This window comes from Catharus ustulatus, chromosome 15, assembly GCF_009819885.2.
Source record: "Catharus ustulatus isolate bCatUst1 chromosome 15, bCatUst1.pri.v2, whole genome shotgun sequence".
NCBI classification, from domain to species: domain Eukaryota; kingdom Metazoa; phylum Chordata; class Aves; order Passeriformes; family Turdidae; genus Catharus; species Catharus ustulatus.
Window position 1 is genome coordinate 14,829,731 of NC_046235.1, and position 27,859 is coordinate 14,857,589.

Below are 27,859 nucleotides of genomic sequence, written 5' to 3' on the forward strand. Positions count from 1 at the left end.
GCCTGACATGAAGGCTTGCAGGAGGGCACACAGCCACCAAGCTGGCCCTGCCAACACTGGCCACTTTACACATTTCAGGAGGAGAAATAACAGCAAAGATACTTGGCACTTCAGGACTCTCCATTATGGGACAGTTTGTGGGTGAGCTGAAAATTACCTAGAAATGGGAACTCTTCTTTCATGATTCCCCTGCTGCAGAGCTGCCAGACATGCTGAGGGATGTGAGGGATGCTGCAGATGAGGCCAGGTTTGAGTGGGTTGTTTGTGTAACTTCCACTTCTGTTGTAGACAAGCCAGGAGAGCTTCAAGAGGGCTCAGCTGAGGGCTGGCTGCAGTGAGAGACCTGCAGACACAGATCCCAGCAGCCACTCCAGGACAGCAGCTCCAGCTGGGAGGGAAGAAGGGATCACTCTCACGTGTAGTTTCCCATTAGTATGTTCAGAAAGTGTTAAACCAGTTTTCCCTTTCTCTGGGCTTGGTAGAATTAATCACAACTTGCGTACCATTCTAGATTCTGGTGCATTGAAATATCTGATATCCTACTTCACAGGGTATAAAAAGAAAGATGGGAGAAGAGGGAAGTTAGATCTAGAGAATAATCTCACAAACAGCTGTTTTACACCCCGAAACATACTTGTGGAGGAATTTGTCCAATTGGCCACATGCATTCCTGCAGGGCTGATCAGCTTTCAGTGAGAATTTAGAAATGAATAGGCATTTTCTGCTATTTGTAAGACTTACCTGTTATCCAAACAGTTCAACAGACTCTTCAAAATTACCTCTGAAACCCACTAAAGCTACCTGGGCTTCCCATTGAACACACTGACTGAAAAGGTGGTGTTGAGGAAAACATTTATTTCCCATTTTATAATATTTCTCTGGATTATAATACGCTTTAAAAATTACAATACTTGAAAAAACTTAACTTCCTCTTCTTCATCACTGTCAGTCACATTGACAATGTAAGTGCTGGAGGGAGTAGATGGGGGGGATGGCAAAACCTCCTCTACCACTTCCACGTCCAGCTGTGGCAGGGGGCTCAGAACTCGCTCCTCACTGCAGGTGCTCTGACAGGACACAACCTCAGGGCTCCTACACACATGCTGGGTCTCATGCAGCCTCTCTTCTGAGTACGCCCTGTAGCGATAATCTTCATCCAGAGTGGAAAATATCACCTCCTGCCTCTGGTTCCTCTCTTCATAAAAGCCAAAGCACTGAGGCACTGAGGTGGAGAAATTCCCGTAGCCAAACGGAGCTCTGAGTGGGAATGTGCTGCAAGGGAAGAAATTCAAGGTTGGCTTTCAGAAATGCTGCACAATAACACTCATGTTCTGTGCTGCTCATCTTATCCTGGTTTTAAAATACACAGATTTAAAATCAGGCCTAATTTCAGCACTAGGGCCATAACAAGAGCTGTTCAAATTCCATTTCTGTGCATAAGCATCTCTTCATGCACACATGAGGTTGCTCTGAGAACAAACATAAACCCCACTGTATTTATCAATCAAATAATACCATGGATAATCCAGCATACTCAGATTAATTAAGTATCAAAAATCAGTTTGTGTAATTTCTGCATGCCAAAATTTGTGACAGACCTGGGGTAAAATGCTCATATTTATAATTTTTAGTGAGTTCTTGCGTCTGTTACACTGTTACCAAACAGGACAGAGAATCCTTGTGCCCAATATGTGGTTCTCAATATTTAAAGAATTCACAGTGATAAATTTTTAAAAAGTAACCACATAGTAAATTGCAGGAAGTTACTATGTCAAATGGAACTGTATTCCTCCAGTGGCAGATGCTTGAATTTTTATTCTGATGCAGAATGACACGGGGATTGTAATTTACAGTGTTTTAGAGAAATTCAGTACATTGTGAAGAACACAAAATATGTGAAAAAGTAACAGAGCTCCACAGTGCAGGCACTGTAAAGACATTGATACAATATCTATCGAGGTTTCAAGGGGACTAATCATCATTCCAATCTAATATTTAAATTTTTAGTGCATACATCTGCACTTTCAGTTCAGAAATCATGAGTCTTGTATACAAGAAAAGAGTTTATAGGACAGAGAACTTATAAATCACTGTATTAGAAAGACTCTGACATTAGCAAAGCTGACAGCCTTCAGAAGTCCATTAATGTGTGAAATCAGAACAGTCTTTTATGCTACAGGAACTCTTCTCTCTCAGAGGCCTCACAAAACCATCTCATTTCAGACACCAAGGGCTGAGCAAAGACAATTTTTAGCAATTTTGGGAGTATGTGTCCTGTGTTTCTTTAAAGGACCTCAAAAATAGAAATGTCTTGTATTGCACTTGTCAGCTCATGAAGTTCTTCTGACGTTGATGGTTCATCATCAGCCCTAATTAAAAACCAGGGTGTCTAATTGCCAAAGGAACTTATTGGTTGCTGCTACTAGTGAGAATAAGCAGTGTACAAACAGGCAAAATTTAAGCCTGATAATTGTAACAATTTGTTAATTTGCTACTGCACGGTCATAAAAGAAAAATGATGCCCTGTAAAGAAAAAGCATCAGATGAGTGGGGTTTGAGCTGCCCACCTGCACCAGGGCACTGCTGCTTTCTGTGCATGCTCAGCTCAGCAAATACCCAGGGACACTACACGTGCTAGCTCGGAAATTCTTTGATTAGGAGACCTCTGATTGACTGACAAGGAAGAACTAGAAATTACTACTTGCACAAGAATTCTGCAGACACTTCTCACCAGGCTGGGTTTTAGAAATATTAGCACTTACAGCAGCCACAGAGCACCCAGGGGTCACCACCAGGAAACACCCACTTCAATTCTGGCTGACCATTTTCAAAGTATATTTGCATTATCTCTACCTAATGCTCTTCTGCCTAAATCAACAGCACTTAGACCCATAAAGTGGAAAGATATTTCTGTTTTCCATGGCCTTGGGAGTGCCAATTACTGCAATAGTTCTATGGAGCCTTCAGTAACTGAGCACATATTACGAGCAGGCTGAGGCCAGGGGGTCCCACCACAGAGCAACTACAGGAAGGTGAGAGCTCCTTTCCCTCTGAATGCTCCACCTGCTGTCTGCAAATAAAAAGACTCTGTGCCTTTCAGCATTTTTTCTTAGTGGTATTGAAATGGTTTCATTACCTTGAGGGGAAGCAGCGAGGTCCAGGTATAAAGGAAGGGTGGCAAAACGGAAACTGAGGAGTTCCTCCAAACAAACCAGCTGGTTGTCCAATGGGAGTAGACACATAGGCAGGTGAGGGAATAAAAGGGGTAGCCTGGGGAAGAGCTATGCCTCTAGGAAAAACAGAAATCCCTGGGATCTCACTGTTGGACACAGAAAACCTGCCGCTAGTGCTGCTGATGTTACTTGGGTTTCTGCTGCTGAAGCTCTCAGCGAAAACGGGTGCAGGTCTCTTCAGGGAGAAATTGAGCCCAGGTGGCACAAAAGCTTCTGTCTGAGCAGGTTCAGCAAAGTGCTGTGATGAAACTACAGGGCGCAGGGGCAGGGTTGGAACTGCAACAGCCACTGATGTGGTGCTTGCAGCCGTGGTCTGGAAAAGGGTCATAGGCCCGGCGTGCTGGATGGAAGGAGCTGGCAGGCAGATGGCAGGAGACTCACCTTCAGGAAACAAAACAGTCATTTAGCAGACATGAACAGAGAGTTCTGATAAACAGCATCATAGCAAACCACAGCACTTCCACCTAGAGACAGAGCATTTCTTCACAAGCTTTCCTGGCAACTCACCCTCATGTCGTACACCTCGCGTGTTCTGACAAATGGGTTGGGAGCCCACATGTTCCAGTTTCGTTCCATAGAAACCCAGGGGAGGAAGGAAGGAAGTGGCTAAAGAGGGTCTATTGGTCTGTGAGGCAGTGTCTTGTCCTAGTAAGGTTCCACAATGGGTTGGAGTGTGTCTTCAGCTCGGAAGACCTCACAAGTCGACTGATATTTATAACACATCCGTGTGCGGAGGAGCCTAAAACACCCTCATCTCCAATGTGTTCCCTTATTTCATCAGTGCATGTACCCACTGGACAATTCTACTTTGAAATGCTTTGCAGAGCACACACTTCAATGTACACTTTCAAATCACACCTCAACAGGGTTGCTTTTATAGGAAAAGATTTCAAAACACATTGCATAGAAATTTTCAATCACTAACTCAAAACTTCACCAGAACAAAGCCGAGTATTCTTTTGTTTTAACGTCTCCAAGTATCACCACACAGCATAATCAGCCATTTCATTTTCTTGTCACATTGCAAAGAAAGCAGCCCTTTCCAGGATGCTTAAAGATGAAAATTGCCTGGATCTGAGCTATTTGCTGTTGAAATCCACTATCCATGCACTGACAGAGCCAGAGCTCTTTCTCTAAGGAATATGCAGATCAGCTCTTACACTGGTCTGGGAGCTCTCACACTATTTCACTGCCAGTGTGGACTTTTTGTAAAAAGAAGGATCCTTCCAGGGTATCTGTGAGGAGCAGACCAAACAAGGGGAAGAAGCAGCTATAGCTTAACATCTTAAATAAAAAGGAAGTGCTGGTAAATAACCACAGCTTCTCTGGGCAACCTGTGCCAGGACCTCACCACCCTCACAGCCAAGATTCTTCTCAATACCTAATTTAAACCTCCTCTCTCTCAGTTTGAATCCATTCCCCCTTGCCCTGTCACTACATGCTCTTGCAAATACAAACTCTTACAGGAACAGGTAAATTCTGAATTTTTGAAATAATTCACTACTGAAAACTCACAGACTGGACGTCCAATACTGTTCTTAACGTTGGAGTTGACAAAGGTGTAAGTAGGTGATGAGAAGGCAAGGGTGCCAGCTGGATTTGCAGCCATGGTACTTTGGGAAGTGCCTGAAAATGCAGCAGAGCCAGGTGGTGGAGAACACTTCTTTTTGTTTGGTTGATAAACCCAACCTGTCAGAGATGAAAAAAAAAAGATGCAGACATCCAAGATTTTGGATGGTTTCATTATTTATCTAAAGCTATGTTATCTGTAATTCTGAAGGATCTGAAAAGACCAAAACCTGCTCCTACAGGCAATGCTCCAATTGTTTTGGTGAGCTGGAAATGGGGAATTTTACCGGAGATGGAAATGAAATAGAAATATTTGGGTGTTGTTTAGAAGTTACCAAGCAGTAGCTGCTTGTGAGAAGAAGAAATACCAAATACTGGGGAGTGAGGTGGCCCAGCTGAGGAAACCACATGAAGTAGAACATGACACTTACTGCACCATGGACTTTTAGTGTGGAGGAAAACCATGACTATTCAAATGTGGACTTTCCTCATTGTTTCCTTAACCCCTTAAAGTCTCACACATACCTGCAGGTTACAAGACACAACAGAAAATATGACCCACTGGGAATCCTGCATAGATTTTGGAAGAGCACTTTTGCCTTTGCCTGACAACATTAACCAAACACTTACAGACACAAGAATATATTACGAATTTACACTGAGCTGCTTGGCTTCTTACACAGGTTAACTCTTAATGTAACTGTAAAGAAATGTCTTTTATTTTTCTTTTTTTTTGAAAGATGCAAGGAAAGAGGGAGGGTGATGCTCTTTTCCTTGTTTATGACAGATTAGCAGGATCATGAACAAGCAGCATTATGTCAACAGAGAGAGAAAGGATACAAACACCTGGTATTTCAACAGCTTTTTTAAAGTGTTCAAAGTACTTATGTTCTGTTATATTCTGGAAAAATGAATTTGTTAAGGGTACAAATTTTAACACTTGACAAAGTGAAACATTTTTCACACCATTACATGGGAACCTCAAGTCTACCTGTTGAAGAGTCCCATAGAATACAATGCTGTTTGTGCTTCCTGTGACATTTCCCTTTCCTGCTTTTAAGGAATGGATGCATGTGTCACCACAGGCCACCTGGGCAGCTGTTTCTGGAGCAAGGAAACTGATGCAGCAGCCACTTCACAACAAACACTCTGTGGCCATTAGACTACTAAAGCATTCAGAAAAGCTGCTGTAGCTGCAGTGTTCTAATCACCAGCATTTTGGATGCTTTAAAAAATTCATCATTTCAAGCACACAGAAGGATTGTGTGCTTGAAACATCTGTGTTTTCTATTTTTATTAATTGCTATAATGCAAGAGATCAATTTTCCATAAAGCCCTGCACTTTTAAAGCACTCAGGTAAATAACTAAGATGTTTACCGGGAAATTCCTCCCTGTGCCTCAGTTTTATTTTGTTTGCTTCCTCGTAATAGGGCTGCTTCTGCTCTTCAGTGAGTTTGCTCCACTCCAGGCCGAGCTGAACGCTGATCTCTGCATTGTTGGCACCTGGGTTGGCTTTGGCCACAGCAGCCCTGTGGATCCGGGCCCACACCATGAACGCGTTCATGGGACGCTTCACACGGCCGCTCTTGGTCTTGCTGAAGGGAGTGTCCGGCATCCCTGTGCAACAAGGCAAGGAGAGATCATCACCACCCAGGGAACACAGCAGGTCACAGTGCTGCACCCAGAGGGCATTTGGCAACAGCACCACTGGAGTTTTGGAATAGATGAAACTCAGGGCACATTTGGAGAGCAGCTCCTGCAAAATCCTGCACGGCTGAGTCACTGCATGAGGAATGGGTTACCCGGCTTTTGTTGCATATTATCTTGGTTACCAAAAAAAAAAAGACACAGGGACTGCTAACAACTAGTTTGGATTTCAGTTGGCTTGTTTTCTTATGAATTTATAACTAATTGCGTAGCACAGACCACACCACTGCCAATTTATTATCACCATCAGAACTTTGGTTATATAGGGATGCAGGAGTAAAGATGGTGAGGTTGCTTAGTCCCACATCTGTGCAATCCCTGCCTTTTCAACTTGGGTTTTGGGTTTCTGCTTGGGTTTTGTTTGGTTTTTTTTTTTCCTTTTTTTGGATTGGACACTCATTTTGTTGGAGAAACCTGTGTTCCCAAATGATTGTTACATGATGCCTGCTTTGGCTCTTTGTAAACACTCAGGGTTCATTTAAATTGAGCTGGTAATATGATGAATCCACAGGCCTCTTAAAACTGATCCCTGAGGAAGCAATTTCCTTCTGGAAAATGTTTAGAAATTAACTCTTTCCTTTATCATCTTAGGTTAACTCTACCACATTTAGGTTAACTCTAACCTTTATCATCGATAAAGGGAAAAAGTCTTTTAGACTTAAGTAATTAATGTTGAAAGTCTGGATATTTAAAAAAAAAGCTTCTAATATAGATGTTTCCAAATGCTCTTCATTTAACATGTCCAGATTTTTTCAGAGAGGTATAAGAGTACTTTATAGCTTTAAAAATCAAGCAGATTCATGACCTTCAAACTGCAATCCCAACTCAAGTGCAATTCTGAGCACTATCCTAAGGGTTTCATGCAGACAGGGAGCAATGTGACAACACTGCCTTGATTGTAACAAACCACTACAGAACTCTGTGCTCCTGTGCTTTTGTGTCTTAAACTGTGCAAGAGTTGTGCTAAACCCAGCCTGTGCAAAGGGATGGTTTCCTAACACGACCTTTCCACTTGTGCCTGATACCCTGTGCCACCCTGCAAGCTCTCTGAGCGTAATACCTGAATCCGAGGGCAGCACTGTGAGCGGAACGTTTTTTGTTTCAATCTTTGGCCGCTGCAGTAGAGGCTGCAACTGAACTGGCATTTGTTTTACCGGCACTGGAGCCACATGCATCAGCTGCGAGGGCAGAGAGCCTTGGAGCTGGACGTGGGACCTGGCAGGTAAGGACTGAAACAAGACCGGGATATTCTGATCCTGAGGAGCGCTCCCCAGCTCGCACAGGGATGCGGCCGGGGCATCGCTCTTCTCCACCTTCACTGGGCGAGCCTCATAGGCCAGGCTGGTTCGCTCCGTTTGCACGGCAGCTCTTCTCCAGGCTTTATGCCCACTTGGCTGCAGGACCTTCTCCCCGTTCTGGCGGTCACCGCTGCCCCTTTCATGGTTCCTTTCTCTCCTGACGGCATTCCGGGTCTCCTTCCCAACAGCCGCCGGAGCCGGGATGCTCCTGCTCTTCTTGGCCGCGCCTTCGCCGTGCGCGGGCCGGCCCGGGTGCTCCTGCACGGGGACGCGCAGCCCTCCGAGGGGGCCCATGACCTCCCTGTGCCTGGGGGGCGAGGCGGAGCTCGCCCGGGCGCGGAAGCGGCAGTGCCTGAGCCTGCGCTCCATCGCTCCGCGGCCGCTCCTCGGCCGCCACCGTTGCGCCAACGCTCCCCGCGGCCCCGCGCCGGCGGCGCGCACCGAGCCCGCATCCCGCACCAACCGCGGGGCGCGCACCGAGCCCGCATCCCGCACCAACCGCGGGGCGCGCACCCAGCCCGCATCCCGCACCAACCGCGGGGCGCGCACCGAGCCCGCATCCCGCACCAACCGCGGGGCGCGCACCCAGCCCGCATCCCGCACCAACCGCGGGGCGCGCACCGAGCCCGCATCCCGCACCAACCGCGGGGCGCGCACCCAGCCCGCATCCCGCACCAACCGCGGGGCGCGCACCCAGCCCCAGCCCTGCCGGCTCGGTCGCGCTGTGCCCCCGTCCCGCGCACACCGCTGGGGCCGCCCCGCCCGCCCATCCCGCGCTCGTTGCTCGGACGGGGCCGCACGGGCCCGCAGCCCCGGCTCCGCGCCCCGCAGCCACCACGGGCACCGTTGTCGGGGCCGCCCCGCGCTCCGCCCGCCGGCTCCGCCCGCCCTCCGCCGGCACCGCCGGGCGCTGCTGCGGGCCGCCCACAAGGGCCGGGCCGCTCTTTCCGCTTCCGTGCCGGTCATGCTGCGCTGCTGCCGGGCGGGCGCGGCCATCGCTGCCCGCTGCACTCCGGGCTCCCCGCGCGGCCTCGCCATGGCCAAGAGCAAGTTCGAGTACGTGCGGGACTTCGAGGCGGACGACACGGTGCTGCCCAACTGCTGGATCGTGGTGCGGCTGGACGGCCGCAACTTCCACAGGTACGGGCTGGGAGCGCTGTGCCCGGAGCACGGTCCTGCTTGGTGCCCGGGTTAGGGATGCTCGAGTGCCCCATCGGCCGCTGCCGAGAGCAGGGTCCTGCCTGGTGCCCGGGTTAGGGATGCTCGTGTTCCCCGTCGGCCTCTCCAGGGCACGGAATTCCAGCGGGATTTTTTTGTCACGCTTGAGCCGGTAGGGAAATAGTTCCAGTGCCTTGGGTGAGCTGGGGAGGGACAGCAGCTGCTGTGCAGGGATGTGTTTTGGTGTTTGGAGTCAGTGTGTGTGGCATTCGCCTTCCCTCGAGATAAATGAGGCACAGTTTCCTCGGCTGGTAGATAGCACAGGTTTTTGCTGGGATGTTATCTCTGGTTTTGGTAAAGTTCTTGAGTTTTGATAATGTTGCCCTTGTTGGACTGAATACTAAACAGACGTTGTGAGAAAGGGAGTTTACAGAAAGTAGTATTTGTTATCCAATTAAAATGCATAAACCAACTGTTTTGAAAGATTGGTTAGGGTCAGGTAATGATGGGGAAGAGAATGAGTTATCCAGAGCGGATAATGAGGGTTTTTGTTCCTGCTTTTCATACCTGGAGGGAATTCTTTTGTCAGTATTGTCAAAATCACTATTCATATAAAGCAAATATGAGGAAAATGAACGGGTTAGCATTTTAGTGGCTTTTAAAGGGATTCTTATGCAACCATTTTTGCTTTGAAGGTTTTCTGAGCAGCATGAATTCAAAAAGCCAAATGATGACCGTGCTCTGCATTTGATGACCAAGTGTGCCCAGACAGTGATGCAAGAACTGGAGGATATTGCTATTGCTTATGGACAGAGTGATGAATATAGTTTTGTTTTCAAAAAGAAGAGCAGATGGTTTAAAAGAAGAGCAAGGTAACAACTGCTTTGATACTGAACAGCTCTTTGTAATTCTTCAGATTTGCCTTTACCTACACACAGAGGTTAGGAGGAGGGCTGGTGCTTACACTGCAGTTAGTTCAGGTTTTTCATGGGGATTCTTTACATGTGATCTTTCAGGAAAATATGTTCAATAATACAGAGCTTGTAAAAAAGTTATAACAACAGTTTATTATATAAATAATCAAAACATTATAAAGAGACATTCCTTTAAGAAAATGTTACAGTTCTCAGTAGCTCTGTTGTTCAGAAGTCTCTGTGCTGTTCCTCATTCCTGGTAACTCAGAGAACCCCAAATACATAATCACACTCATTTATTTCTTTCTTTTTTTCTCTTGTTCTGTGTTTGCAAGTAAGTTCATGACTCATGTGGTGTCCCAGTTCTCCTCAAGTTACGTGTTCTATTGGAAGGATTACTTCAAGGACCAGCAGCTTCTGTACCCACCAGGATTTGATGGACGAATTGTGTTGTATCCCAGCAACCAGAATTTGAAGGACTACCTCAGCTGGAGGCAAGCAGACTGTAAGTGTTCCTAGAAAGAGAGATTTGTGCAGTTGAGTTCACTGCCTCTGAACAGAAATGTCCTTTCTGCCAGTGTATTTGTATATACAGTTATTAGTGAAAGCACAGCAGGTAGGGTGGTAGTTTTCAATAATATTACACTTGTCCTGGGCTTTGTATGGGTACTGGTTGAAATTCAAAGTGTTCAGGCTACAACTAGATTTATGGCACCCTGAGAGTGAGTTCAGCACAAGAAATATTAGAACTGTTAATAGAATTAATAAATTAATTTTGATGCTCAGAATTGGCTTAGCTGAGGTAATCTTTAATGAAGAATTGTGCATATTTAAATTTACAGCAGGTAGTAATCAAAAGTGCTGAATATTCTATGTTAGAACAAACCATTGGATTTGTACCTTGTCCTTATTGTCAAATTAAAATAATTTACATTATCCATAAACACCCTTCAGGCTCTGCTGTGCCCTTTTCACTTATGAAATCTGTCTTCTAGTCATGATATACAGTACCCTAAAAATGTATTATAGACATTGTATCTTCTTTAGAAACTGATTATATTAATTCCCCATTACTCTTGGCTGTTTCTTGGATACAGCTCTGGAAGTAAAGCTGTTTTTTCCTAAGTAGTCACTCAGATTTGGTAAATAATCTTCCTCACACTCATTTCTGTGTTTTCTCTAGGCCACATTAATAACCTTTATAATACAGTGTTCTGGATGCTTGTACAGCGGAGTGGTTTGACACCAGTGCAAGCACAGGAGAGGCTCCGGGTAAGGGTCTGCTGAAGTCATGGCTTTTTACAGCTAAAAATGAAATCATAAAATTTGCAAAGTGTCTTCCCTGCCCAGCAGCCCTGGTTTGTCTGTTCTTACTGTAATAATTGTGTGGGTGTAGTCAGCTTCTTCAATTGTGCAATTCAATTTGTACCGCTAGCAAATAATGTAATTTTGGTCAACTATTAGCAGGGTTTTAAGTTCTTAGTTAGCAATTTTAGGAATCTTAGAAATGTCAAAAAATGTTCAGTGTCCAAACACATGAGGAACAGTGGCAGAATTCAGGTTCTGTTGATTGCCAGTCCCTTCTTTAGTTTTTGTCTCCTTGTGCAGACCTTAGCAGATTATTCCTGTTTGCCTCTGGGATTAGTTGACTGTCTTCCATTTGTCTTGAAAATGTAATAAAAGCCCTCTCAGTTTAACTCATTTGGCAGTTGGAATTAATTCCTATGTTGAAAGAATCAATTAAACCTTGTGACTTAAAGGTGAAGAACCTTTACAGATGTCTGTCTTGCTTCCAATATTCGCCCCTTCTCTACCCTTGACATACAATTTGTTTGTTTTCTCCAAGAGTATTTTTCTTTTCCTTTCCTCTCAGGGAACTTTGGCTGGAGATAAGAATGAAATCTTATTTTCTGAATTCAACATCAACTACAACAATGAACCTTTGATGTATAGAAAAGGAACTGTCCTAATATGGCAGAAGGTAAAAATCCATATTGCCACTTGCTTTGGGCTCTTATTTTAAATACTTAGACTGTGGCAGACCAACTGTGTATCTCCAGTGTATGTGTAGGAATAAATGTATTTTTTAATTGACTATATTTGCCATATAACTATCTGTAAGATGACTCAATGTTTTGGAGATGTTTTTGAGAGCTGTTTCTATGACCATAATATAAAAACCAGTCTCTGAAGTCTGGCTTAGATACAAATTATGACCATTGAGATGAAACATGTATCAGCAGATGACAACGTGTGTATCACTGGGGGCAGGCCCTTCCCAGGATTAGGTCCCGAGTATATCCATGGCAAAGGAATGACAAACTTCTGTTCAATAAGGTAGCTCAGCTCATAGTTGGCTTAGTCCTTTTCTGCATTAAGGTAACTTGGAAACATTTGTTATTCTACAATTGCATCACTGATTTAGTGGGAGAAATTCCTGTCCTGTGTTTTTATATTACATTCTTTTCTATTATAATTTTTGAATCCACTCTGGAGCCTTTTGTGTCTGCTAATGTGTCAACTGTATTTTCAGATTAGTGAAGTCATCACTAAGAAAATAAAACTGCCAAAGGAAGAAGAAGAAAAAGAAGTGGAAGTGACCCGCACTAAGACTAAAGTTGTTCCCCTGCACTGTGACATCATTGGGGACCAGTTCTGGGAGGAATATCCTGAGATTCTGGCTGAGGACAGTTGATATCTCTGATGAGCATAACTTACAGTTTACATTTTGCTCTGCAAGTGAGGAATACAAATGGTGGCTGGCAGAGTTTGACCTGTAACCCTCTTCAGCAGCTACATTGGGTTTAGCACTGTTGCTGCCTAAAAAGAAGACAGTGGTGCTGTCTGACATACAGGATATGCCCATGTGGAAAGCTGAAATCATACTATATTTTGAATGTTAAGAACACATCATGAATTAAGACTGTTCCTGCCTTGTACATGTGTATTTGTAAAAAACATATATATAAATTTCCTGTATTTCTATAGCAATTAAACAATGAGGTATTTTTTTTAACTGCTGGACTATTAAAAAGCCTGCATATGTGAACAGAAGATTAATATTTTGATTTTTGTTTTCAACTGAATACTTAAATTGGGATTTGATATTAAATTTCAAGGCTGGTGTGTTTAGTCAGATGAATGACAAATTGTTCAACTGCCTGATGTCTGATTCTTACTGAAATGCAATGGAGTAGCCCAGAAGTTTTCTATGGTTGATTTAAAAGTATTTGTCAAATGTGCAGGATTTTTATACTTCTGAAAAATATAAATAATATTACCTTCCCTGCTGTGTTTCATTATGTGTCCTTCCTCATTCCTGGGACTTGTACTAGTAAGTGATGACAGTGAAGTTAATAATAAATATACTGTACAGGCTGGAATTCTGTTAGGACATGGATAGACATCTTTCCTTATATTCCATGGCCTGGGAATTCACCTGTTGTGCACAACTCAGCATATTTAAAAAAAAAAATACAGCACAACAGAGCAGCACATTCCAGGTGCCTGCAAAGAGGGAGCCAACAACAATTTGTGCTGCTATTTTCTGATCTCCCTGGGAATGACACAGACAGAGCAGTGCTGCCAATCCATGTTTGTTAGAGGGAAGGAGGAGTGTGTGTGCCTGGTGTATGCACAGTTCTGTTACGCTTTAACTGTCACTTAAGACCCTTTGTCAAAATTGACCTCTCAGAGCAGAAATATTTCTGCTAATGGAGAGGGGCTTGTCCCATTGTAGCTGCCCTCCCTGGGCAGTATGCCAGGGCTCTGCCACCCTCAACGTAAAGCAGCTTTTCCTCATGCTGAGGTGAAATTTCTTGTGTTTCGCTTTCCATGCACCGCTCCTCGTCCTGTCACCGCGAGGAGTTTGGGACACCTCCCTTTGAGCCTTTTGGCTAAGCAGGCCGCGGTGTCGCTTATAAAAGAGAGATACTCCAGCCCCTTCAGCATCTCTGCGGCCTTCACCGGCCCAGCAGGGAGGTGTCCGTGCTCCCCGGATCCCCCCCGGGCCCCTCCCGGATCCCTCCCGGGTCCCTCCCGGATCCCTCCCGGGTCCCTCCCGCCATGGCGGCCGCTCCGCCCTCAGGCCCGCGGCGTTTTGCGGCAGCGCCCCCTGGCGGCGGCGCTGTGCGGCGCGGCCGGCCGCAGCCCGGCATGGAGGAGGACGAGGCGAGCGCGGCGGGCACGGAGCCGCGGGGCTCCCGCCACCGCTCGCCCAGCCCCGGCCTCCTGGACGTGAGCTCCAGCCGCTTCGACCCGCTGCTGGCGCTCTACTCGCCGCGCACGCCGCTGCCCTTCCCCGCCGCGCCCTGCTTCAACAACCTCGCCGAGTACGAGAGCTTCCAGCGCGGCCTGCGCCGCCCGCCCGGCCGCCGCGCCGCCCCCGCCCGCCGCGGTGCCCCCGCCGCCCGCGCGTCCCGCCGGGGCCGGCCCGCCGCCGACCCCGAGCGCATCCAGCGCCTCCGCAGCCTCATGGTCAACGCGAGCCCCGAGCAGGAGGGGGCTGAAGGCGGAACGGCGACGCGGAGGCGGCGGGCACCGCGAAATGTCCTCACCAGGATGCCCCGTAAGGGAGCGGGCAGCGCGGCCCCGGGCGGGGCGGGCGCAGCGAGCCTGGGCTGAGGGGAGGCGGGGGGTGCGAGGGCCGGGGGCACGCTCGGGTGGGGCTGGGCGCGGCGGGGTTTGGGGGTGAGGAGAGAGCGATGGCTGGATGAGTGACAATGGGGTGTGTGGGTGGTGTGGGGAATGATTTAGTTTGATGGGAAATGACACTTGGGTGCAGAGGCACTGGCACAGGGTGCCCGGAGCAGCTGTGGCTGCCCCATCCCTGGGTCAAGGCCAGGTTGGATGGGCTTGGAGCCGCCTGGTGCAGTGGAATGTGTCCCTGCACATGGCAGGGGCATTGGAACGAGATGAGCTGTCAGGTTCCTCCCAGCCCAGAGCATTCCGTGATTCTCTGAAATGGTGTGCAGGAATAAGGAACAGCATTTCACAGAGCTGCTCACGCAGAGATGACACTGACTTCGTTGTGGTGATCTGCTCTGTTAATCGCTGAATTACATACGTCCTCTTGGTTTTAAGGAGAAAGAGGATGAGGCAATGCTGTATTTTCAGAAGTACTGTTTTAAATCTGGACTGGTATTTGAGTCAGTCCAGGGTGTAGTTAAACCATAACCACAGGGTAAGTTTGTAACACACTGCTGTTATTTGGTTGCTAACCAAACATCCTGCAGTTGGAAATTCTGGCATTTCTGATAGCAGGATGGCAGAACAGAGGATTGAGGTGTGAGACAGCTGTGATGTAAATTCATCAGCTGTGGTGATGATACCTATTTCTTGTAAAAATGCTATGTGTGCAGTCGGTGTAAACACTAAGAATCAAATGGTGTTGCTGTCAGGTGAGATGTAACTTTAGTGCACTTAATTAAAAATACTGGGGTTCATTTTGGAAGCGAATTATCTTTTCACTATCACTTTTTTTTTCCCCCTAAAAAGGCAAAGCCCAGAATGTTCAATTCTGAATAACCAAGGCAAAACCTTTTTTTTTTTTTGCTTAGACACTAAAACACCATGTGTTCATTGCTGTAGATGCTGCCTGAAATATCACACTTAGTGTTCTATACAAATGCAGAGATTCTGTTGGCAGAGGATTTTCAGAAAACCGACCTTAAATATTGATTTCAGATCTTAATAAAAATATCTCAGTTTGCACTGGTGATGAAAATTGAGAAAAAAAAAACACTATAGAAATTAAGAAATTAATATCCACACATCTCATATCTGGGCTACAAAGCAGACTGGCACAACTGATACAGAAAGTGCTGTTCAGCAGCCTGGGGTGTTTTAAGAGTAATTTATAGGAAAAATTGTGTATTTTCCCTGTAATTGGGGGGATGTCTGCACCACAGGTGGTTGGAACTTGGACTGTGCTGGATCAGTTCATGAGGAGCTATTTATCATTACTTTGCATTCACCAAGGGGCAGAGAATTCATGTGCAGGGCAGGTGCACAGGAGTCTGACAGTGTTCTGAGTTATTTCAACTTTTCTCTTGATGTTTTTCTAATCATGTCTCTTAACAGAGTCCTCCCTGAGGACAAGGACTTGAACTTAACCGGAGTTTAGATCTTTATTTTCACCTTTTTTGTGGTGCTTGACCTTTGCTTGCTGTAGTTTTTGAGTCATTTTTCTGAGTCCTGGTGTTGAGCAATGCCAATTTTATAAAGGTAGGGTTTGGATTTTGAGTACCAGCTAGGTAACTTTTTTTCCTATCTATTGAAACATTGTTCATGCTTGTGCTTAACGACACAGAAGGCACAGACAAATTTAGTCGTGTGCTGAGCCTGCTCATTGCAGCCCTTGGGGCTTGCAGAGGAGGTGTGTTCCAAAAATAAAAGCCTTGCATTGCTGGTTTTATTTTTTCTGAGAATGTCAGGTTGTTGAAGGTTTTTTGGATAATGTGCCCTTTTGCTCAGATGAAGCTGGAGGTTTGCCATGGAGGAGCCACAACCCTACACAGCAAGGAAAAGTGGGCAGAGTGTAGGTTTGGTAGAGGTTTGTAGTGTTTTCCTGGGTACTGAGAGGCAGAGGCATATTTAGAAATAAGGGTTGTATGTAGAATTCTGTAAAATTGTAGATAGAGTTCTTACTTAACGGGAGTATTGGAACTTAAAATCTATAAATAATTTGGATTTTAAATTATTATGTAAGTTCTCAGGTTGCTTAGAAAAAATACTGTTTTCTGATTGGAAGTATCAATTTGATATCGTGATGGTGTCATCTGTGGTTCCTGTGATGGATCTGTCAATCCAGAACATAAATTTGTTTCCAGTTCAGCTGAAGGAGACACAGAGACTCATGGAAAGACCCCCTAAGCAAGGCTGGGAGGTGCTGAGACAGCTTATGCCCTGTGTGAAACCAATTTCCTGCAGTTATCCAGCTGGAGAGGGCTGGCAAAAAGACAATGGATCTCAAAAAATAAATGTGATTAGGTTAATTCAGAGGAAACTGATTTGGATGTCCCTGCTGTGGCCATGAATTACCCTGTAGCCCAGTCCTGCAGATCAGCTGTTTTTTACACAGTCACTTTACACTCACAGGAAGCATTTTCTGGTGTGCAAATCAAACCTTGAATGCACAGTCCCTAAGCACAGGGTGAGAGATCATCTCTGGCTCACATATTTGATTAATGTGGAGAACTGTGTGAGATTTCAGACCAAGTCTTTTGCCTGACTCTTGGTAGGAATTGTACAGCAATCCTGGGGCTGTGTTTGCACAGGGTTTGCAAACAGGTACTGAGGCCTGGGTGGAAGTTGTGGATAATATCTACCCCTCTACAAAAGTTACACTTGCAAAGATTTCTGATGTGCAGGCAAGGCTTGTGTGAGCCAGGCAAGCTGGACTGTTTTACTGAATTGCTCCACTTTTGCCCTGGTTAAAGCATTGTTGCCCTGGGGTTTAGCATGGTTTAATTGCTGGCTGCTCCTTAGAGTAATTTTATTTCCTTGCCAAAGGCTTGTATGACTTTGAAGGATGTTCAGCTGGCTGCTGAAATCTGAACTGGAACAATGCATTTTCATCAGTTTAAACTGGTCCAGTTTAGTAAGTTGAAGGATTTTGAGTCATTCATTGTTTCAGAAATCCCCTTGTAAAGAAAAGGAACATATCTGCTACAGTTCTTTATTCGCAGCTCGTAACTAATCTGAGGTAGCCTCAACCAGGCATTTGTCTTTTCTGTGGAACTAACTCTGCCCCCATGAGCTTTCTGTTTCCTCTCAACCACTTTTATTTACAGTTGGGATTACTTGGCATGTTTTTGAAATGTAGCAAAAAGATTTTCAGCTAAGGCTGATTTGGCTGTGGGCTATGTAAAGCAAAACCTTCGTATTTTCTGAAGTCTTTGGTCTCCCCATTGTAAGAAGAGTTTTGGTGGTCTGGTAATGGCAACCACAGTGTGCTACAGTGCTTGGGGCTTCTTCATTGCTATTGTTGTGAACACAAGTGTTGTGCCAAGCTCTGCCATGCTTGTACATAGGGTGGATTTCTAGATGGTTTTTAGATAGATACTGAAGGGAGAGTGTTTACAAGAATATGTCATGATAGGAAAAGCAGGAATGGCTTCAAGCTGAAAAAAAAGTAGGTTTAGATTAGATATTAGAGAGAAATTTGGCTGTGAGTGGTGAAACCCTGGCACAGGTTGTCCAGAGAAGCTGTGGCTGCCCCAACCCTGGAAGTGTTCAAGGCCAGGCTGGATGGGGCTCTGAGCAATCTGGTCTAGTGGAAGCTGTCCCTGCTTGTGGGATGATCTTTCATCAATCTTTCCAACTCGGGCCATTCTACAATTCTCTTCTTTGATTCTGTGTATTTTGGTGAAGACTGCTGATGTTCTCTTTCTGTTCTAGTCCACGAAGGCAGCCCACTGGGGGAGCTCCACCGCTGTGTCCGGGATGGCGTCAGAATTAACGTCCACATCCGCACCTTCAAAGGGCTGAGGGGAGTCTGCACTGGCTTCTTGGTTGCATTTGACAAATTCTGGAATATGGTAATTATTGTTTCAGCCCTTGATTTGGAACTGTTACATGGAGAACTTGAAATTTGCAACAGGTTTAAGCAAGTACTGGGTTTCAGACTGAAGTGGTACTTGGTGTTGGACTGGTGCATCTGGGAGGTGCCCAACCATCTTAGAGAGGTTTTAGGTGAGAGAGAATCTTTGAAGTGTTCCCAACATCTTCAGAAGTTTTGTATTCCACAGGAAGGTAGAATATGAGGAGTATCAGAACCTTCCAGAGCTTTCTCTGCCAAACCCAATCTTTCTATAATGGTGGGTGCTTCTCTACTCTCACTAAAATCACTGAGCTGCCAGTGACAAAAGCTTTTCTCTGTTTTCTACCTTGTGGAGATCTTAAAGACAGTAGATGGAAATGCAGCTATTAAATATTTGTGAACCTGGAGGCGTGAAAAGTTTGGAAGTGGGGAGGAGGGAAAGATTTTGCAGGCAAGGATGACAGATTTTGGAAGTAATGCAGAATGAACTTTGCTGCTGCTTTTATACTTCAGTACAATTTAGATGATTAACAAACCAGCTCCAAAGCACAGCTTGTTCCTGGGATGGATTTTCTCTCAGAACATAATTTCATAATGCTTTGACACAAAGCTGGGCCAAAGCTGCTTCATATTTTATTTTAATTTCAGTCTTTCTATTTCTTTTATCTTTTTTAGGCTCTGACAGATGTGGATGAGACTTACAGGAAACCAGTAATGGGCAAAGCCTTCTATGCAGAACCTCAGCTCTCACTGACCCGAGTAGGTGACATCTCCTGTTTTCTTCCTTACTAGGATCCCCTTTTTCAAAGTAATAAAAGGGGAGCATTGATTTGGAACCCATGTTTACATTTGAAATATTTTATCTTCTAATCCTACAGATGACTCTAAAATAATACAAAAAAAACCCCAAAATGTTTTCTGATCTTTCTGAAAGTACTTTAGTAATTCAGTGTTACTAAAACTCCACTCTAGAATCAGATCAGAATTGCTGCCACTGCTTAATGTACTGTGCTGAGCTTCTAGAAATTCACTCAGTGGGTTTTGATGTGTTGTTCTGTGTGGGTTTTTGCACCTGTGACTGTTCAGGTCCATGTTTGTCTTGCCAGGGGGTGTGGCAGGGCATCCCTGTGGTACTAAAGTTCCTCATGGCACAGTCTGTGTCTGCAGGCAGAGAAACAACACAGCTCTTTGGTCATTTGAGCTTCCAGTCTGGGTACTGTGAAGCCCAAGATCTGCAAAGCTCTCCACTCTCTAGGATCCAGCTGCAAATAGAGTTGTTTACCACGTTGACAACTGAAGAGATGATAGATGAACTTTTGAACAATGAAGGGAAAAAAAATGTGACAGGGCAGTGCCCATTGAATGGCAACAGCTCCAGGCCTTTTGAACATCAGAGAAGCATCACAAAAAACTTTTAAACTGTTTCATTGTGAGGAGTTTGCTTTTAAATTCCTGCCATTTAAATCTGTTTTCTCATAGATCCCACCCTTCCTTTTTTTAAAGTTTAGTTAAAAATAATCAAGTTGTCATTGTTCCTTTAGCTCACTCACAGGCACTGGCTTTCCATCCTGTTGCTAGGAGGAGAGAGGCTAACCAAAAATCTCATTTGTCATTATTTCATAAAAGCTTGTCTGCTGCCAAAGTAAAAGCAATTTCTTTTCCAGTTTCAGCACCATGTATTCTTAGATTAATGAGTTCATACAGTGCTTTGGGTCTGCTGCTGTAGCTTTTATCATTTTTCTGATGTTTGTGGTCTGCTCACCTCCCAGAGTACCCACACCTCATCTTTTAGTTTATTTGGGGAACACAAAAGATCCTTCCATTTTTTCAGTGTACAGACTTTGCTAATGGAGGCCCCTTATCTTAGGGATTCATGACACAAGGATGGAAATCTAAAACTGTTTGACAACATTAAAAGAACATGGGGAAAAGTGAGCTGTAGGAGCAACTTGGTATCTCTGTTTCTTCTGACCAAAGTTAAAGGCTACCACACAGCAGTGTTGCTCCCAAAATTAAATTCCTTGTTGCCCACATTGAGACAGTCATGACCATGCAAGAGACTCATTCACCTTCTGTCACTGATTGACTTTGGTAAGCAAACATGATCTTTATTGCTGGTGGAGATTTGTCACTGTGTCTCGTGAGCTGATTTGGGATTGTACATGAAAATACAATGTAGGAGTGTGGAACAAGTGACCTCTCTTGTTTTACAAGTGTGGTCATAGATACAAATGTGCTTTTACAGCTGTTTGACAGGCTCAGGCTGCAGGAATCCTCGGGGAAGAAGGGAGCTGACTCAAAGACTGTCTCAGAGGAGCTGGCCCTGACAAATGACTCTCGGACGCTGAGTTTGAAAGCCGGATCTGGACGAGGGAGAGCAGAAGAGGAGCGTGAGAGGCAGAAACACTTGGGCAGAGCTGGAGAGAAGAAGACCCCAGGTGACAGAAGTGCAGCTGATGTGGGCAGCAGGACTGCCCACACAGAGGGGGCCGGTGCTGGTGGGGCCCAAGCGAGGAGCCAGTCCCGGAGGAGAAGGCGGCCCCAAGGTGGATTATCAGCAGGTGTTCACACGCCACATAAACCAGATCTTTATTCGAGGAGAGAATGTCTTGCTTGTCCATTTAGCACATTGACTTGGCTGAGCCTTTGTCAGCATATTTATTTGATAGCATGACTTGCTGTTGCAGCTCCCATTGCTATTTAGAGTTGTCATTGAATAGGATGGTTACCGTGGCTGGTTTCCCATTGCCACCACAAGGTAGGGGAAAGAATTGTAACTTGAGCATCCTGGGCTTGATGCCAAAGCAGCCCCCTTAGATCCCTGTTGGGGGTCTCAGGAGAAGGTCAGCAATGCAGTTGTTTCTGTGATATGGGGGAGTTAAGCACAGATCCTACTGTTTCTTAAAGGAAGCTAAATGGAGAGGGTTGTAAGAGAATTTTGGTGTGTACTCTCTTACAGGAGCTACATGTGGCACACATTTAAGGATAAGATACATAGGACCTGCAATAAATCAGAAATGCTCTTTTGCACATTCTGAGTAATATCAATAGGAAATTGCTAATGAAACCAACAGTTTATCTGCTGCTCTTACATAGATGTCCTCTTTTCCAGACATAATTCTGACAGTCATTTTGAAATAGTTTATAAAGCATAGGAGTCACATCCTGCTGATGGCTACTGGCCTCTTTGCCATAGTTAGCTCTGTAATGCCCTGTGTGATAGGAAACCTTAATTGTGAACTGCTCTTTTAAGGGTGATGGCAGGACTGTAACTTGTTTCCAGTATCAAACTTAGGCTCTCTTTGTAATGCTGTGCTTTGGCCCTGTGTCACCAGCAAGCAGATGATGTAGCTGATCCAGAGACTTCCCTGTTTGAAGTTCATCTGTGGGTGAAGATGGAAAACTATCCTTTTATATTTCACCCACTTGCTTCTTAGTGTAACAGTGAAGCTGCACGGATTGGGTTTTTCTCAGGTGTGTTTGTGCTGAGCACACCTGTCCTGTATTTTAACACCCTTCAGGCTCCCTCTATTGAAACCAAAGCTGCTGTGTCTCCAGCAGTTCTCATGGAGCAGGAATCTTCATGAGTCTTTCCTGTCCATGTGAAGGATCTAATTCCAGCTGAGCTTTGGAGATGTGCCTGAAAAGGTTTTGAAGTATAGAAGTCAAACTCAACTAATCAGTGTTTCATTTTAGCAAGGCTGTTGAATTATTGCAGTCAGGCCAGGGTTCTGCTTTCCAAAAAACCTACCTGCAGAAGTTTGAGGGTAAATGAAGCTGCTCCATTATGTAGTCTGTTCCTTTTGTTGTCAAAGGAGATTTCATGCTGCTATTCTGTATTCATCTCAATTGCCTTGTGCTTTGCAGCAGCTCTGTGTGTTTAAGCTGATGTTGGGAAATTGCTTTATAGAAGGACTTATATTGCATATAGATGCCCTGAGTTCTCAAATTGAGTGCTGTACTGTGGGTGACATGAAATTTCTGTTGCTGCAGATGCAGCATTCTGCTTGCTTGGTCGTTAGGGATATGTCTGGTGTTTGGGTGAATCACAGAAATCATTTAGCAGGCATTCTGGACACACAAAGCAGCTGTTTGCCTCTGGGGGAGCTTGAAACTTATGTCAACATTTGACATGACATGGGGCTGGATGAGCTCAGCCACTGAGCTCAAAGCCAAGTTCAGCCTGGGACAGAATAAAAAGTACTGTTGAGGCAAAATAGTTTCATCAAGGGTAAAAAAAGAAAATTTAAAAAAATTAAATATTCTCTGCAGCTTCTTCCTGAAACATTGCTTTACTGCTGTAATCCCATCCCTCTGTGAACTGAGACTAGGCACTAAAAAGATTATTCTCATGGAGGTTCTTGTTTCCCCTCCCTTCTTTACTGTTCGTGTTTGTGTTCATGTTCAAACTCTGCAGGGGTTTTTTGGTTGGTTTTTTGTTTTTGGGTTTTGTTTTCCCCTCCCCTCTCTCCTCAGTTCTTTGTCTCCTCAGGACATTCTAAACTCTGGTTTACAAAGACTGTTCTTGTCCTGGCTTCTGCACCCTTTCCTGGTTGGTTTTTCATGTACTAACCAGAACCCTCACAAATTACTAAGAACATGTGAAGCTAGAAACAAGGTGCTTATCTCTGCTCCTGACTTCCCCAGCAGCTTTTATTGCAAGTGAATCTTTTCTTCCTTGTGTTTGGGTTGTGGGGATTTTCCTCTCTGTTTTCTGGCAGCATTGTTCTTATTTCAGCTGCTTGGATAACTCCTCTTTGCCTTTCTATTAGTACCAAAGGCCACTGGTTTTGACCTCTCCTCTTTCCTTCATATTTGACCAGAGGGTACCAGATCACCCTCAGGCAGATATACAGTGACAGCTCATTGAATTCTTGCTTTTCTTCACCTCATATTCTTAATTCTGTTTATCTGCCTAGTTCATGCCTTGTGCATTAACAATGATACAACTACTATGAATGTTTTCATGGCTGTGCTGCCCTTCCTTGTCAACTGACACTTCCCCAAGTTCTCAGTTGCTGCTGGAAGTCTCAGTGTTCCATTTCCTAAGGGTCTTTTCCCTGAAACCTTACAGATGTTTGTTGCTTCACATCTAGAAGTTTCTTTGTTTACATTTTATGAAAAATGCTGGTGCTTAGACTTAAGTTTGTGCCTTGATTTTTATATCATCCCTGACCCGTTCTTCCAGAAACATCACCTTGGGGAGCAAACCTGGTTAAGGATTATATTGTATCTATTTTTTTTTTGCACTACCTCATTGTTAAAATGTTCCTCCTCTCATCTGTGAAGTTGGTTAAACTGCTCTCTTCCAATTTAGATTTAATGAATTATCTACTGGTTCTTCTTTTGTTTTCTACTTTCCTGTCCACCTTTCTCATAATTTCCAAGCTGCTTCCCAAATACTGCTGCTTCCTCTTCTACAACTTCAGATCTTCCAGAATGTCTTCCTTTTCCCACTTTTTCTGGCATTGTGTATTTTTAAAATGCATTATTAAGATGCTATCTTATGGATTTTTGTCTCTTTCAAGCATTGTGATTGTGATGAAGCAAGTGATCTGGTGTGTTGTCACTTGCTTGTTCAATACTTCAGATAATGTTGCTCTTTAAATAAAATTGAATGTCATGTTCTGAAATGGATTGTCCTACCTCACAGAAGTATTCTCCTAAATCTGTTTAAAAAGAGAAAAAGAAAACAACCTTTGGAAACAAATGAGCTTTGGTTTTCAGTGTTTTTTTAATTGTTTCTAGTTGTTTCTTTCTTTGGTTTTCTTTTTCCAAATTCAATATAAAATTTTTTCTTCAAAAAGTTTTTTTCTCCTAGTCCTTCCTCTCTTGCTGCAGTGGTGCTGTGAGCACAGACACACCAAAGTCTTTCTGCTGAGGAATGAAGAGTAAGAAACAGAGAACAAAGTGAGAGTGAAAAAGCTTTGGGCAGATATGAAAACCTCCCTGGAATGGACCCACAGGTTGTCACCTGTCCTGTGTTTCTAGGACTTTGCTCAGCCTGGTGCTCAGCAGTGGTTCTTAAAGTGTGTTTTGGGGTGAGGGTCCCACTTACTGCAGGGAGCAGTTTTCTGCAATAACTTTGAAGAAGCGTTAGGATAATTTGAGAAAGTTTTAAAATAATTTCACATTTCTGGGATTATTTCTTAGGAAATATTTTTGCACGGTGCTTCATTTTTATCAAACACTTCTTAGGCTGTGGTAGTAGAAAAGGTAAGGTCAAAGGGGGGAAAAAAGCTTATTAAAAAGTGTGGGTTTAGCTCCTTCTCTCAACTGATTTGTCTAGCTTGTTAATTACCTGGAAGGTTTTTCTGACCTAGAGTGGAATACTTAGCATGTCCTCCACAGGTGATTACTGAATTAATCAGTGAGTGCTGTTTTCCATCTGCTTCTTCTCCTTTAGTGTTTGGATTCATTGCTTCTTTTGTAGTATTCCCTCAGCAGGAACAGACAGGCCTGAGTGCCCACTGATTTCTACCCTTCCCTAAGGAATGTTACCCCATCCAGTTTTGAATCCAGAGAGCCTTTGGCTGTTCTTGATTTTCATATTGCTCTCTATAGATTTTTTGGAATTATTTGCTCAGAAGAATTCCTTATCTTGGATAATGTTGCTTTTTGGAGTAAACTAGTATTTTGAAACTTTTGAGAAATAATTTTGTTACTAATTTTCCTTCACAAAGTGCTAGTTTTTCTTAGTTCGTTGTTGCAGTCACCCACTTGTACCTGTGAATCATGGGGTGAAGAGGTGTGCAGGATAAAAAGAGGCAGAGAAAAAAGGTGTCTAATTTTTATTGTATTTGACATTCTGTCCAACATTCTGCCCACACACGCCCTTTCTGTTTCTTGCTGGCACTGACCTAAGTGAGATAGGTGGAAATTATTTCATCCAGAATCTTGAAAGAAAATGGAACAGGGACAGCAGAAAACACTGAGTTTATGAAGATGTTTATCTCCAGGTGAACTTCCTGTCTTTGATTAAACAGATCAGAGTTATAAGCACCAACTTACACTGCAAGCTCTGCCACTGGACAAAATTGGAAGGCACAGTACTGCACCTTTTCAGAGGTGATGCAGTGATTCCCTCAGCCAGGACAGCTCTTGCCTGAGAAGCTGCTCAGGTATATGCCAGTGTCTGCCTCAGAGCATAACTGCAAATACTGCCAATTAATACAAGAATGTTTTCTTTCCTGCCTGCACTGCCAAGTGTAAAATATGAATGCTGAGGTCTGCAGCATCTGCAGCCCAGAACTACTTCATGCTTTTGCTTCAAGTTTGTACTAATAGCAATCCTAAGACAGTCTGTTACAATGTTAGGAAAGGCTGCTGCTGACTAGAAATGTATTGGAAAAATAAGTTTATACAGAATTTGTGTGATTGTAATTGAAGTATTGCATACCAGGAAAGGCTGAGAGAATTGGATTGTTCAGCCTGGAGAAGAGAAGCTCTGTGCTGACCTAATCACAGCCTTTGAGTACCTGAAGGGAGCTTACAAGAAAAGATGGAGAGAGGAATATTAACAAGGGGGAAATGGCTTCACACTGACAGAGAGTAGCGTTACATGGGATATTAGAAAAAGACAAAGGAGGGGAGAGGAATTACTCAGGTGGTGATAACTTCTTGACATGGGAAGAGCCTTTCTGGCCTGTGCCTTGAGCACAATCCTGCCAGCACTGGGCAGTTGAGCTGTGTAGATGAAGAGGAGGATGCTGAGCCAGCTCTTGAGTGCCGCCTCCCTTACACTGAGAGCCTTTCACAGCACCTGAACTGCCCCTGAAATCTCTGCCAGGCTCCACCTCAAGGACTGGCATGTTTGATCCTGCCTCTTAACATTTTGCAGAGGTAACCCAGTGGGAGAAGGAGGAAGTAAGCAGATCTGCCCTTTTGAGGTGAGGATGGAGCAGGCTTGGTTCTCCTTGTTGGCTTCCTGGGGTGCAGGAGAAAGGACTGCTTTAAAGGGGAAATAGCAGAGATGCTTGTCTCATGATGTTTACAAGTCCTTTCAGATGTCACTGTAAGTGCTCTTGCTCTAAACTGGTGGAAGTGAAGGCTTGTCAGGGAAGGCAAATGCCTCCTGATGTTCCTGGGTAACTATCTTATTAGCTTCTAGCTTTCTGGTGTACATTTGGATGACTTTGTTGAACAAAATTAGTACACCTGAGATTTTCAGTCAGTCTTGTATTCGTTCAGAATGAAAAGTAGTTTGATCAGTTTGTGTGAAAACATATTCATCCTTTTTTTCCTCTCAAAAGATCAGTGCTCTCCCTCAGGAAAGAAATGAAAGCTACTCCTATAAAGATTGCTTCTGATTTCCACTGCTTCAGAGCAAAGTGCAGCTGTGCCAAGGTGTCTTCAGCTGACACATTATTCTGAGAGGACCAGACGAGAGAAATGTTTGGTTTCCCTAAAACTAAAGTGGACATTACAAGAGGAGCAGATGAGTTGACCTCTTTTGAAGTGGTGCAGTACAAACCCACTGTAGTTGCACAGGTTGGGACTTGTTAACCAATCAATCACCTGTAAAACTTCCTTAGGGAGCCACAGAGGAGCAGCATGAGCCACCAGAATGATTGGAATTGGGGATTGGAAGTCAAGGGCTGACAAATTCTGCTTTCTTCACTGCCTTCACTGAATGGCCTTGGCAGGTCACTTCCATCCCTCTCCCTGATGCTCCACAGCTGTAACACATCCAAGAGCACTCCTTGCCTGTCTTGCAAGGAGCTGGGGAAGTGGTAAATGCTGTACAAGTGCCCAGTGTTGTTATCAAAACTCTCTCTGTCAGGTAATGCAGATGCATCGACCCTCTGCCCTCTCCAGGCTCGTGACTGTTAGTTAACCTCACCTTGGCACATGAAAACCATGTGGGGAATCAGGTACAAAAACACTCTTCAGTCTTGAAATCACTGATGTCTTCAAGGTCACATTTGGTGACTTCAATATCTGTTTCACAGCTGCAGTTCCATGTTTGGGTCAGACAGTGATACATGAGGGTGTAACTTGTTTGTAACTCCTTTGTCTTCCTAAACATTTTGTTTCTTAGGAAGCTGATGCTGCTATGAACTTATTGGATAATACTAAACTTGCAATATTCTGCTTTCCAGATATGTTTCTATTTAAAATTGCTAAGACTGCAATGCAATAAATATATCCATGTAACAGTTTGCCTCAAAGCATTAATGTTTTGTGCTCTACCAATACAGTGATGTGTATTGTATCAGTGAAGGAGCTGGGACTGCTGTGGTTAGGACAGATGCTGGATGTGTAGACTCCCAGGTGTGAATAAAGCACTGCTATCTGCTCACATAGCTGGGGACAGACCAGTAATTTGTGCTTTCAAAAGTGTATTAATCTACAAAATAACAATACCATGATACTTGTCTTTTAGAGATGCAGAAGGGAAGTGAACTTCATGTTGATAAATGTAACCACCAGTGGCC

At 44.4% G+C, this 27,859-nt stretch overlaps 3 protein-coding genes across 4 annotated transcripts; 2 read left to right on the top strand and 1 right to left on the bottom strand.

Moving 5' to 3' along the window:
• Positions 1-835: 835 nt before the first annotated feature.
• On the bottom strand, positions 836-8,199 carry SOX30 (SRY-box transcription factor 30). The gene is made up of 5 exons (XM_033073591.1): positions 7,571-8,199; positions 6,181-6,420; positions 4,749-4,922; positions 3,137-3,614; positions 836-1,272 (listed from the first exon to the last, which is right to left on the bottom strand). Exons 1-5 carry the CDS (start codon positions 8,175-8,177, stop codon positions 903-905), a joined length of 1,869 nt encoding a protein of 622 aa, XP_032929482.1. The 5' UTR covers positions 8,178-8,199; the 3' UTR covers positions 836-902.
• A 573-nt stretch (positions 8,200-8,772) lies between these two features.
• Positions 8,773-13,165, top strand: THG1L (tRNA-histidine guanylyltransferase 1 like). 2 transcript variants are annotated; one of them, XM_033073636.1, is made up of 6 exons: positions 8,773-8,948; positions 9,662-9,838; positions 10,216-10,385; positions 11,064-11,152; positions 11,754-11,861; positions 12,414-13,165. In XM_033073636.1, the coding sequence occupies exons 1-6, from the start codon at positions 8,773-8,775 to the stop codon at positions 12,573-12,575; spliced, it is 882 nt and encodes a 293-aa protein (XP_032929527.1). In that variant the 3' UTR covers positions 12,576-13,165. The 2 variants fall into 2 exon arrangements, with proteins under 2 accessions (XP_032929527.1, XP_032929528.1); XM_033073637.1 differs by lacking the exon at positions 8,773-8,948 and having other exon boundaries at positions 9,748-9,838; positions 10,220-10,385.
• An 870-nt stretch (positions 13,166-14,035) lies between these two features.
• LSM11 (LSM11, U7 small nuclear RNA associated) lies at positions 14,036-27,580 on the top strand. The gene is given in 5 exon segments (XM_033073251.2): positions 14,036-14,447; positions 18,281-18,420; positions 19,098-19,181; positions 20,668-20,961; positions 20,963-27,580. Coding segments are annotated over 5 exon segments (1,023 nt in total). The 3' UTR covers positions 21,056-27,580.
• The last annotated feature ends 279 nt before the right edge of the window (positions 27,581-27,859 follow it).